This window comes from Capra hircus, chromosome 7, assembly GCF_001704415.2.
Source record: "Capra hircus breed San Clemente chromosome 7, ASM170441v1, whole genome shotgun sequence".
Taxonomy (NCBI): Eukaryota; Metazoa; Chordata; class Mammalia; order Artiodactyla; family Bovidae; genus Capra; species Capra hircus.
Genome location: NC_030814.1, coordinates 37,328,233 through 37,342,002, shown reverse-complemented (window position 1 = coordinate 37,342,002; position 13,770 = coordinate 37,328,233). Strand labels below are relative to the sequence as shown.

General features: G+C 42.8%; 1 protein-coding gene across 3 annotated transcripts in view; it reads right to left on the bottom strand.

Moving 5' to 3' along the window:
- GABRB2 (gamma-aminobutyric acid type A receptor beta2 subunit) overlaps positions 1-12,057 on the bottom strand; it is a 305,548-nt gene extending 293,491 nt beyond the window's left edge. Inside the window, exons 1-4 of one of the 3 annotated variants that reach the window (XM_018050082.1) lie at positions 11,840-12,057; positions 10,475-10,682; positions 10,226-10,317; positions 9,138-9,205 (exon numbers count right to left, since the gene is read on the bottom strand). In XM_018050082.1, the coding sequence (XP_017905571.1) occupies positions 9,138-9,205; positions 10,226-10,317; positions 10,475-10,551 (237 nt within the window). In that variant the 5' untranslated portion in view covers positions 10,552-10,682; positions 11,840-12,057. Of the gene's footprint in view, positions 1-9,137; positions 9,206-10,225; positions 10,318-10,474; positions 10,683-11,441; positions 11,623-11,839 lie in introns of those variants that run through there. The other 2 variants (XM_018050081.1, XM_018050083.1) reach the window with 2 other exon arrangements.

Below are 13,770 nucleotides of genomic sequence, written 5' to 3'. Positions count from 1 at the left end.
GAATCACTGTAAAAACCTGGATCTCAATCTTCGATTCCTATACCACAGGGGATACATCACTCTTCTCTCCCTCCATCTGAAACAATCTTGTCTCCATCAACCCTCACCTCCTTCTTCAGGCAATTAAGATCACTCTTATCTCTAGAGTGAGCCTTAGGTCCAATGTAAGAATGCTTTCATATCCTTACACTGGCAAGGGGCTGGTTGAGTAGCACTAGATAAATATTTCCTGGTAGCTGATATACTGCAGTCTTTCAACTACCCCCTCCAACAACCCCCTATTTGTTGAGCATCTACTGTCAGACACTATGCGAGGCGCTGAAGATGCAGACAATGTTCCTACATTTGCACAGCTCTACAGCTCTAACATTTCTCCATGGCTTATTCATGTATCACTTTCCTAAGATACACATAAACTCACCTTAAAATCTTCATTACTTTAGTTCTGGCTATTGTGTTAGGAGAAAAGCTATTTCATCTTTAATTGCCCAAATAATTACTTCTAAGTTAAAACCTCTTGGCAGGTAAGTGGACAGTAGGTGCCAAATTATAGTGCAAGGAATACAAGACTTGGCAGTAAAAATGTCAATCGAATGCTTACAAAATGAGCACTAGAAAGAGCCAGTGGGTTAGAGACATGCCCATATTCTTCCAAATAAATAGGGACAGAATAATATAAACCCATTCTCCTCTTTGCTTCATAAAATACATATTTGCAAATAAAATCTATGACTGGAAGCAACATGTAAATCTTGTGCTTGTATCTTAAAAACTCATTACCATCTACTTTCTCATTCTTCTTTTAACTGTCTATTTAAAGTATTTTTTAATGTCATCCAACAATGTAAATTGATTTGGGAAAACAATTGAGTAATATCAGGCTAGAAACACAGTAATCTGTAGCTGTGTAATGAGAGTGAAATTGATGTAGAAAATTTTAATGTTTCCATTTATACATTAACCCACTTCTCTATTTCACGTGTGATTTTCATGTAATTGTTAATAGCACATAAAAAAGGAAATTATATGCTTATTTTCAAATAACCTATAGGTAGACTTATGACTAATAGACAAAATGTATTTTAATTATTTTTTAAAATAATACACAATAAGTACAACAGAAAATGTCAATATACTTATATGCTTGTACATGTTTGTAAGATCACCAAAAAAGAATAGAAGAATACATATCAGTTTACACTGTTACTGACAGAGGTGTGCATCTTTTTTTGGAGAAAGCATAAAACTATAAAAAGACACATGATCTGTTAAGTGAAAATGCAGACTATAAAATTCTCTCTACAAAATAAGTACAATGTATAAAGTATGAATAAGCAAACAGACAAGAATTAGAAGGTGTTATAGGCAAATTAAAACAGCTTTAGTGAAGTGATAGGGATCTGGATAATTTTTGCATTTCATGTTTGGTGATCTTTTAAAATTGACTGTGTCCCAACGTAGCACCGAACATAAATGAAAATGGTGATTTAGTACAAAAGCCACTACTCAATGGCCCCAAATAGAGTGTGTGCTGGCCAGAATTAGCTGGCCCTAAATGCCAAGAGCACCAATCACAAATAAATGCTACAGAATGAATTATGACAAAACAAACCAGTGCCCGAAATTCATCAGTATCCCTCCCACAACATTAAGTAAAAGACTTTCTCTGATTTACATTTTTTAAATGTATTTATTTTTAATTGAAGGATGACTGCAATGCTGTGTTGGTTTCCACCATACAGCAATATGAATCAGCCCCAGGCATATATAGAGTCGCCTCCCTCTAGAGCCTCCCTCCCACCTCTCACCCATCCCATCCCTCTAGGTTGTTACAGAGCCCTGGTTTGAATCAGAAGTTTCCAAGACTATTTCACCATGAGGTGGGAGGAATCATGGCTAAAGCATACTTTGAGATACTTCTAAAATATGCAACTTGAGATATTTCCATCTTCCTTCTCTTGCAGAGTAAGCTCATGGTCAGATTTTTATTTCATGTCACAGTCAAGCAAGAACACTGTTTAGGGTCCTACAGAGCAACAGCAAAGGACCGGCCCTAAGAGTTAACTGCGAGAAAATCATTTATAAACTGCCTATTTCCTGTGAAATTAATTACAAATAGATGAATAAGTTTTCTTGAAATGTAATCTCTATAATCAACCTCATCTATATTGTGTGGGACAGATGGAGTAAAGATTCAGGAAGAAAAGAAAAACAGCCACGTTTAAGAGAACTATTTGTAGACATAATTTATCAGAAATCACAAAAATGTGATCTCAAAGGAAAAACTCAATTGAAAATGAGGTCTTGATAATAAAAGAAAAAAGAGGGAAAGGGTCTTTTTACATACTGTCCATCCAAAGCTTAAAACCACTAACTTGGTTTACAGTTCTTGAACTTTATCAGTCGACACTGTGTGACAAAGTTTGGCCTTACTAGTTACATGACATATTCTACTTGAGCAGTATGACAATTATTGGACAAGTTAACAGCACACATTCATAAGGAAAGAAATTATGACATACTTGTGTTCAATAGATGTAATATAAAGCATAAATTTCTCAAGGACAGAAACCAATGCTCATATTTAATACACGCTAAATAAAGTACCTATTTGAAAAAATCATTTTAATGAAATTAAGACTTCTTTCAAGGTAGAGACAATGAGTAACAGTAACATCCTGTATAGGCTTAGTTTATCTGACCCAACCACTGCTTCCAAGAAAAAAAAAAAAAGGAATAAAAACAAACAACTGCAACAAAACAGAGTCTATGAGAAATTTAAAATATATATATATATATATATAATGATGCCTTGCTACATCTAAAAGTGCAGTACGATCAGAGGGCTAAGATTGAGTGATGGTAAAGTCAATTATATGCTAGCTGGGTGACCTTGAATAAGTCACTTAACCTCTCTGGGCCTCAAAATCCTCTTTTACAAAAAGGTGGACAGTTGCCATATCACTGTTTTTATAGGATTGGATGAGGTAACATACACCAGGAGGATATCTGTAAATGAGTTAAGGGCTCAAATGAGTAATAACTGTGATTGTTTTCTTATATTAGTGTTGTGATGGTAGAAAATGTTGGGTGCTGCACAGGAGGAAGAGGAGAGGGGGAAGAGGTTAAGCAGGAGAAGGCAAAAAAAAAAAAAAAAAAAACCAGCTTGCTAAAACTGGGCAGGAGAGCTTCAAGACATAATTTATTCAGAATGAAGCCTGGTCAGTGAGTGTTCACACCTCCTTCACCTTACTTCTCATTCCACCACCAACCTCACCTCCCGTTTTACATCTGCAACCTACTTCCTTCTAGGGCTACTCCTCCTACAAACGACTTTTTTTAGCAATTGCCCTCTCCTCACTCAGCTTCAGATCCATACTTTTCAAAGGTGTAGCCTTCAACTACTGACACTCCTCTAGGTCTATTTACCAGCATGCTCCTATTCCTACGTCAGGGAGACAAGTCTCAGAACTTATTTCAGTGGACCGCAGTGGCATGTGCCACAGATGAGCACTTCCGTTTTCAATTCTCTTCTGCCTCAGCTTTGAAGACATTATCTGCAGGTCCTCCGACTAACCCTCTGGCTGCTGCTTAGCTGTTCATTAATCTTTATGGGCTCCTTTTCAGCATTCCACTGCTTAAACTAAAGTGCTCACCATATAGTGATCTCCATTCTTTTCTCACTTTCCCTTTTGAATTGTATTCATTTATACAGTTATACTACCACTTACATACTGACAATGTCCAAGTTCATGTCGATAGTAATGACTTCTTGCTAAGCTCTAGACTTGTATTTTCCAGTCTCCACTTGGATATTCCATGCGTGCGGAAGAGTCAGGATTTCTCAAATTGAACTCATCTGCCCTCACACCTCATCCCCTGTCCCACCTGCAACCTGGCTGCCCTCTCCCCATATCAATAAATGATCCCATCAGAATCTTAGGATTTTCACCAAGTCCTCTCACTTCTTCCTCACAAATGCTTTAATTTTGTATCTTCTCTTTTATGTCCCTGTCTCCTTTCACCAATTCTTTCTGGATTTTTGTAGCGGGTTTTCATCTCATCTCCCAACCTTAGGTCTTGCTCCACCCTCCACACTTCAAAAGTTTCTTCCTTAACTAAGAATCTGTTCAAGCAGTTCTCCCAGTGACATCCCTACATGGGTCCCTTTGGCCTTTAGAACAAACCATAAACTCCTCTATAAGCTACAAAAATGATCTTTATAACTTGATCACCACTTATGATCTCAATACCAACTCTTATCACCTCCTCACCCCCACTCCCAAATCAAGCCATTTAAAGCTACTTGCAAATCCTTAATCCCATTTATTTTTCCAGATTATTTTCCTATACAACATTCATTCTGCTTGGAACATTTTCCACAGACTTCTAAACCCCATTTTCACCTAGAAATTTCTATGTGATACCTCAAATTTCTATATTCCTAATATGTGTATTTCTGCTTTCAAAGAACTCAATGATCTTACATTGTAATTCTTTTCACGTTTCTTGATCAAATAGTAATTTAAACAGTGCCTTGAATTTGAGGACTATAATTCGATGCTCTTTCTCTCCACATATATGATACTGTGTCTAATGAATAATAATGATTTACTGTTCTAAAAGCAAATAGTTCACCCAATATCTATGGCATTCACTGAGTCAAACACCCAACCAATCACTGGATAGAGAGCAAAACCACATGGAGATAACATAACCTCAGCATGCTGTTTTAGTCGTTAAGTCATGTCCAACGCTTTTGCGACCCCATGGACTGCCTGCCAGGCTCCTCTGTCCATGGGGTTCTCCAGGCAAGAGTACTGGAGTGGGTTTCCATGCCATGGCAACCCACTCCAGTACTCTTGCCTGGAAAATTCCATGGATGGAGGAGCCTGGTAGGCTGCAGTCCATGGGGCTGCTACTAGTCGGACACAACTGAGCGCCTTCACTTTCACTTTTCACTTTCATGCATTGGAGAAGGACATGGCAACCCATTCCAGTGTTCTTGCCTGGAGAATCCCAGGGACTGGGGAGCCTGGTGGGCTGCCGTCCGTGGGGTTGCACAGAGTTGGGCATGACTGAAGCGAATTAGCAGCAGCAGCAGCAGCCTCCAGAGGATCTTTCTGATCCAGGGATGGAACCCGCATCTCCTGCATTGGCAGGCAGATTCTTTATCACAGAGCCACCAGGCAAGCCCATAACCTTGGCTACATGTATTTTATACACACAAATTAAGATGGCAGAAGATGTATGTAACATATTAGGCAATTTCAAATATCAAATAACAAGTGAACGGTGAAATCAACAAGGGCTAAAAGAAATGCATGGGAAATACAGACCACTAAGTACAAAACTGGCTACTCATAAAAATTTTTAGAGAAAATACTTATGTTAAACCTAAGTACAACAGGAACCTGCAGTAGAATTAACAATAGTGAACACCAGATATTAAGTTTTATGAGGTCAGGGAACAAGTCATTCACATTCACTCCTCTGTCCTTAAGGCCGAACACATGGCTAGATCATAGTAGCTGCTAAATAAGACTTTGTGTCGAACTGAATTTTAAACTGTGCAGCTGGTGATGCAAGAAAACATCTGTTTAAAAAAAAGGCAGCACTTTTTGCCATTCACCATTCCATAAAAAGGTAATTTGTATATGTGTTTACTAGAATTCTTTCCTCAAAAGTGAAATATTGCTTCACTCTTTGGTTGGCAAATGTGTTGTTTCAAGATGGAGAAGAATCTGCTTTAAATGAAGAGAAAGCTATTTCAGTCCATAATCCTTCAGAGCCAATTTTGGATCTTAAAATGCATTTTCATCAAAGAATCTTAACAAAAAGATTCCTGCCAATTTAACCAAGACATCTAAAAATGTTTCAAGCTAAAGCCAAGCTTTCTGCTCAGGAACATTCTAATTGAGATCATGTTCTCTTCCAAAGTTCTTCCACTGGGTCAACAGTCACCTGAATCACATGGCTGAGTAACAGACCGTAATCACCCAAGAACTCCCAACTGCATTCCATTTAGGAATTCTGCATTTTTCTATCATTTATGCTGGGTTTCAAGTCCTGAAATTTCTTTGTACCCTACAGAGATATTATAATAAACCAAAGCAGAGACACACGTACCTTTGATTTATAAGTTAATTTGACACATCCCTCTTATTTCCAATATATGGAAACTGAGACCATGTAATATAAATTATTAACCCAAGTACACTTAGGGCAGCAGCTGGGATGGATACTGGGTCTCCTCAGCTTTCTACATAAGCTGTGTTCATGGAATACCATTACTTTCACTTACATCATTGTATCAATTCTGGTAGTCACGTGAAATACTTAAAATGGGATTATTATTCCTTTGTAACAGGCGAAGAAATCAAGCTCCATCGAGCTGTTAATTCCCTCAGGTTGACTGAGCAGCAGAAGCAAAACTAGTATTCAAGTCTTTCTATCATTGTCTTTTACCAGGAACACCACATTGACAGGGGCCTTTTTTCCTTTCAGTACAAATGAGCCAATGACAATGTAAATTATCTGGTACCTACTATTCTTCAAAGGAAGATTTGCTATAATCAAAGAGAGTTACAATTACCAGAGGTTGCAGGCCACAAAGGATAATGAGGCAGAAACATGTGTGTTAATCAATTTTGAGGTTTCACTTAAATAATCAACCATTCTTTCAAAGCTGAATCCAATCAAAAGATACTAACTTGTATACAGTGGGCAATATGCCATAAACATCTTCTTTTATTTAGACATTAGGGATGAAATTTCCCATCTGTTGCTTCAAATCAAATAACCATACTTAAAAAATAATACCCTATGTGACAACATTTTCTTTGAAGGATTAATTTAAAGTCATTTTGACTGTTAATCATGAAATGTTAATTTTTAGCAAGTAAAACTGGGTCTGGACAAGTCCACGTGTATTAGCAGTAGGCTAAGAAAGGAATCTAGCATGGAATTTTAACACTTGGTTCTAATCATTAATGCTGCAGTACTGGCCTATTTACAACCTGACATTTGTTTTTGCACTTTCAACATCCCATGACTTTGATGCAACAGTAAATAGCTTTAAGAGATGACACTGTGCCTTAGCTGGGTCTGTATTTTGACTAGCAGGTCTTGGCATCATGTCCAGTTCTGATACCTCTCCCACATGCTACATGCTGGTGAAAAATGGAAAAAAAAAAAAAAAACTTAAAAAGAAAATGCTACTGCTCTTAAGCCATTTGGAGATATAACAGGTCTAAGTTCTTAGCTAATTTATACATCCAAGTTCTACTGCAGCAACTTCTAACCACCACATCTTTGTTTCTTTAGATTCTTAATTTTTTAGATTCTTAAATATTTCTTAATTTTTCCATAAAGTCCCACGTTTCTAATATTCTGAAGAGGAAGATGACAAAATGTGGGGGAAAGAGTATAAACAAATAAAAATTCAAAAGACAAGACACACAGAACTACACTTGATTTCCATTACCTCTTTTCAGCCACACAATTTCTATTCAAGTACCTAGGATTTGGCAGGTATCCATATTAGGACATTTCTATTTTATGGTAAAATTCAAAAAACTGATAAAAGACCTCTAAAATCTCACAAAAGTGAATATTTGTATATATGAGGAGTTAAATAGTTTCCCAAGATATATTCTATACCTACACAGGAGATTCTTATCATGTGTGGGAAGTCTATGGTTCTGAATCATCCAATAGTGTCTGCAGTCTGTGTTTATATCCTGTTACCTTACAAAACTTTCCCAATAATCAGAATATAACAAGATAAATGTTATTATGAACATCACTGAAAGAGTTGAATATTCTCTGAAGTAATGACAGATGTTTCATAAGTTTGTGATAGCTCAGGATTTCCACTGAACTTTGGACATTGTAGAAGGTTGGGCTGGTTATTTGGGCTTCCTCTATAATTTGAATTCTGGAGTGATGAACATTTATATTATGTTGAGAATATATCCACTACCTAGTATTTGGCTCTCTTGAGTGAATTAAAAAGTGTCCTAACTGTCGAGTCCTGATGGCTGGCTTAGAACTGTTCTGCTTAAAATCTCACACACTAGACCCTCTTCTTTAATAGTACACCACATTTTCAGGCAGAACTACACTACAACACATTCTTCTGAAATGTTCTGTATCCTATCAGGACTGAAGGTAACACTGACATCTTACATTCAAACGTGGCCATTCTAGAGAGATTTTTCCAAAGATGAAAACTTCAAAAACACAGAGTAGAAAAGTCGCTGGAGAAATGGCCCAAGTAAACAGGGGTATCTGGGACACTTGACATTGTCTTGTTTGCAGTGTCCCAACATGGGCAGCAGGGGGCGCTCCTGCATGAAGCAAACCCTCCCCTCCCCCCAAGTGCTCCCCAAAGGGGAAGACGGAGGGTTTTTCTCTTAGCACTTGCCCCAAGTCCAAAGAGGAAGAAAGTAAGGAGTCCTGCTGTCCATAAATCACACACTCTTTGAATGCCATTGCAGAAGTGACCAGAGATGATACATGGGTCTGAGCATGCGTTTTGAAAACAAGCTCGTCAATTTTTATTTTTATTTTCTCTATTTTGGTGGGCAAGAAGGGTTAAAGGACCAGGTAAGCAATTGGCAGGGAATGGGGCTTGCCATCAGCTGTAAAGACAGCATCTCCCAAAGCAACAAGTGGCTATCAGTACCTGAGGGTCATTTTTTAAGCCTCTCTGCTACAGTTTAGTTCCCAGGTTACATTCTCGGTGAAATGTCAAATCAAACTCCTCCCTGTTTCTCCCCTCTTCTCTCTTTCTCTAAGCATACCTCAAACTCAGAAAAATCACTTGATGAAGCAGATTTTTCACTGAACCTTAGGAAATATGACTTCTGCAGAGGTTCTCCTGCATGTGGCTATGTTTTGCAGGTGAGTATGTGATGTATTTTACACCCTCTTTGCCAGGTCCCACGATTTCAAATCAGATTGGAAAAACCCTTAAGGACCAGAAACAGCCAGCTCTGAAATCTCAAAAACAGTGCCGCACCCCACTTCATACACATACTCACGCACACCCCACCCCCACTGGCCGGATCCTTTCTCCTTCCTGTCCCCAAATGAAGGTCTGTGGAGACACAGCTATAAACCTTAATACTCACCATATTGACTTCAGAAACCATGTCGATGCTGGCAATGTCAATGTTCATTCCCACTGCCACAGGGGGACCTGAAAACCAAAAGGACCAGCCACGTGATTTCTCAGAACTTCGTGCATTCTTAGCAAGAGTCCCCGGGCATGGGCACGGGACAGTCCTCCCCAAATCCCTCCCCACTGCTAACCCTCAAATTCTTCAAATCTCTGCTCCTTTCATTTAAGGGTGGCAGGTAATCCTCTGAGAAATGCTCCATTAAACAGGCATGCACGTGCCCGAAGGGTGAGGGATTCCAGCTCTTCTACATATGCAGATGTCTCAGCATAAGAATACACACAACCCACAAAAGCACCTGAATCCGGCTGGGCTAGCTCAAGGGAAATGTTGTAGAAAGCACTGAAACCCCCTTCTTATTCTTCCCATCCCCTACCCCCTTCAGTGAAGGTTTTAACTCTTTGAGATTTGTTAGAGTCTGGAGTAAAATTAAATGGACATATCATTGTATCTAAGGCTGAAGCAAAAGAGATCTCTGGCCCTTCTCCCCCTACCCTCCCTGTTCTGCAAGCCCCACAGGTCCCCTCTAGCCCCATCCCAGCTGTCCCCCGCAGTGAGGCTTCCAGGACTGGGTAATATCCAGAAAGCAGCCAATTTAAACCATGGCCTGAACTCCTCCAAAGAAGGTGGGCACAGGGGGTTAATGCCTCTTCTCAACCAACTGTCTGCATATCTTGTCCTCAAAAACGTTCCTGGTGGCCTTCAGGAAGCCAGGTTCACTGGCACAACATTAATTAAACTTAAGAGGTTTGTCTCTCAGCAAAACAAAGGCGGTGAAGCAAAGAATTTAAATAGTGAAGCTGGAAGACAGCGGTCTCCAGTATAGGCTAAGAGGGTATCTCTGAGAGACCACCTGAGTGCTGGAGAGTAACACACAGGCTTAAGTTTGGATCATTTTCTCAATATGGTAACACAGAGACTCAGTCAATACACCACATGCAACCCACAGTAAGGGAGAGGAAAGACAGCGCACAAAGCTCAAAAGACAGCTTAGGCAATAGCTGCTGGGCTGTTTCTTATTACCAAGGCAACCCCATTACCTCCAAAATCTGGTCTCAGCCGAATATCATAACCTTTCAGGAGTCTATCCACCGTCTCTTTAACCAGCGACATATTACTAGGGTCATTGACACTAAGGAGAGAAAAGACAATAAACAGGCATCAATAAAACAGCAGGCACAGCGCTTCAGTAGCTATCTGATCCTCACTACAGATCCTTGCTCACAGAGGTATGCAGACAGAGCCCTTCAAAGTGAAAAAGGAAAAAGAGAAACGCTAGGCACACTTACCTCTGCGCACAGACGGCGGCGATTATTAAGGGGAATGACCAAATCCCAAAGTAGTCCTTTTTCCGGACTCTCCACATCCCTTTAGTTTTGGATGGGTTAGGGTTTCACTGAAGAGAGGAGATCCAACTTAGTCTGCCCAGTGCAGTAATTCTAATGTGAGGCGCATGCGCACGGCGTACCAAAACATCAAAGGGGCAGCAGCGGTTGCCTGGGACCGAAAAGATTTTCTTGTTAAAGGGGGAAAAAAAAAATTAAAGGGGAAAAAAAGGGAAAACATATATATATATATATATATATATATATATATATAGGTATTATATATACGTATTTGAATAATATAGAAAAGTCACCCTACGGGAGGACCCACGGTAAAAATTTTTGTTGTCCTTTTGTTAAGACAAAAACAACTAGAGCGTCTGTTAAGTTTTGGTAGTGGCAGGAGGCGGTTTCGCACCTCGCGGGTTGTGGGGTTTTGTGTGTGTGTGTGTGTGTTTCCTCTTAAATATGCAGAACCAGATTAGGAATTTAAAGGAGAGCAGGTGTGTAGTGCTAGGGGAAAATGAGTGCCTGGGAGTCGACTTCTGGTCTCAGCAAGCGGCGGGGAAAGGAATCTGAACTTTATTTCCAAGGCACAGAGCATCCCCTGCCTAGGGCGAGATGGGTGCTGGAAGTGGGGGTTGTGTGGCGGAGGTGGGGAGGTGGGGGAAGGAACAGGAATGGTGGGAGCGGGAGTGGAAGGTGGAGGGAGGGAAGAAACCGATGGGAGGAGTGTTGAGCAATGGGTTGGATTTGGGGCCGGGAGTGGAGGGGGTACGTAGCGTGGAGAATAAGAAACGGAAATATATATATATATATATATATATGTGTGTGTGTGTATATATATATATATATTTTTTTTTTTTTTAAGAAGAAAATGAAGCCTGGTGTTTTCTAGGAGTCAAGGAGCAAGCTTTTCTTCACTACTCACGAGCGATTTGTGTCTTCCTCCTCCTCGCCCTTTGCCCCCTATTCCCAGAGAAGAAAACCTCGGGGTCCAGGTTTCTGGCCGAGTGACTTGTCTGACCCGCCAGTCCAGATTATTTATAGCAGGAAGGGCGGGGGCCGGGGGGATGGCGAGGGGAGTGGAAAGCGCAGTCTCTCCAGGTTTCTCTCTGCTTCTGCACTGGGAAATCATTAGCAGGGAGGGTGGGATTTGGAGGACGGGGGATAATGGGACGTGGGGACTTAGGGATGCTAGGGGGACAAGAGACCCCGACTGCGACCCGGTGCAGGAAGCGCCGGCGGGCCGCCCACGCCCCCTCCGAGCACGCGCACTGGCGCGCACACGTGCGGCAGCCGGCCCGCCCGCCGCGCGCCCCTCCTTACCTCGCTGGCCTGCGCTCGTCGCCCTCTCCCGCCGCGCGGCGCTGGTGCCCCCCACCCCGGCCCCTGCACCTTAGGCCCCTTGGCCGCGGCTAGGGAGGGAGGGTGGTGAGGACCGACACCCGGCGGCGCGTCGGGACCTGAAATACCCGAGCGGTGCCCAGAAGGCAGGCAAAATGAGGCAGGGGCCGGGTGGGTCGCCCGGGGCCCCGCACCTCCCGCGGGCTCCACGCCACCTCTCCCTCGGGGCCAGGAGGGGCTAGCACACCCCGGGGCTGACTCTTCCCTCCGGCCGGAGGCTTGACCCGGCTCTCCGCAACCGCCGGGACACAGGCAGTAGCGAGCGAGCTCGGGGGCTCCAGAGGGAAGGAGATACACTGAAGAAATCTTTCCTCCGCTCGAGAGAAAGAGACGCCCCGCGGGCGCCGAGAGACGCTACTAGGCTCCGGCAGCGGGGCCGTCTGAAGGCGCCCCGAGACGGACTCTCCAGGTTCTCCGAGGTTTATTGGTAGTTAAGGGGCTGGGAGGGGAGGGCAGGGATTCCTGCTACCCTCCCAACACCCCTCCTTTGTGAAGAACGAGAAAAGTCGGAGCTCGAACCTGTGTTCCGAACCCCAAAGCGGGAACTTGTAACTCCTCCACCTAATCAGCTTAGCCAGTAACTGAGCGCCTACTGTGTGCCAGGAGTGCTTCATTTAGTTCATTCTTGCACGCCCAGGTGCATTAGGTAGCACCCCACTCTACCCACATCATGGATTTAGAAGCTGGTGGGCTCAAGCTGAGGAACTTGCCCAAGGTCACCCAGGTGGCCAGAGGTGAAACCAAAACTGCACTCGAAAGCCCTAACCATTAGACCAGACCGTCTTGACTCTCACGTCGCGACCTTGCGGGCTCCTCTTGCGGCGCAGCTCCCGCGCCCACCGAGCCCCCGGCGGCCTCCGGAGGCGCGGGCAAGCACACCGCACCAGGCGGATCCCCACCCCGCGTCGGCGGAGACGAGGGGGCGCCGGACGCCGCACAGGGTCTCTTCAAGGCCCGGGGCCCAGCGGCACTCTTGACCTATTTTACCTCTTGACAGTCATCTTCCTCCCCAGCCTAGGTCAGGGGTTATCCTGGGACGGCCGGGGAATGACTCCAGGGGAAGTGTGGAGGCGGGAGCGCTGCGAGGTGAAGCGGGAATCCGACAGCTCCGCGGGGACGGAAGGCGAGCGGCACGCGGCGGGAGGAGCATTTGCCCTAACCCGCACGTGGAATTTCTGCTTTTGAGACGGTGAAACAGCCCCTTAAACACTGCAGCTTCACAGAGCTGCAGCCTGGTGGGCTACCCGGCTCCTAGAAGTCCCTCCAGAGACACAGCATGAGAGAGAGACAGTGAGATAGACACAGAGGAAATGTATCTGTAAGTCTCCTAACTGTAATTACTTGGGTAGAGAGTTACAGGAATCAAAATACAGACCAATGGCCCGGGCGAACTGCCGATTTCTCTCTATCCCTTGTTTTACAGACACAATGGAAATGTTTTACACAGGCTCACTCTTTTAAAGGGGGTGGATGGGGAGGGGTGGGAATAGTTTAAATGATTATTAATAACATTATACCAGTGGATTCCCAAAAGAATTTGACATCACCAGCTGGTGAAGCCTTGGAAAACTTTTCTTCCTCTTGAAAACACCTCGAAACAGGATTTTCCTTCTGACCATTAGTTATCCATATTGCGTTTGCTGCACTACCATCTCATCTTTATTTAGGCTCAGTTCAATTTCAGTTGAAAGAACAAACAGCAAAATCAGGAATACTACCATTCGTCTTTCAATAATAATAATAATGGTCTAGTGAAACCTTAAACTATTTATTGAAGACCTGATATATACAGAAAATCAAGGGAAAGGAGGGCAAATAATTAAACAAGTAAGACAATAGCACATACTTTGGGG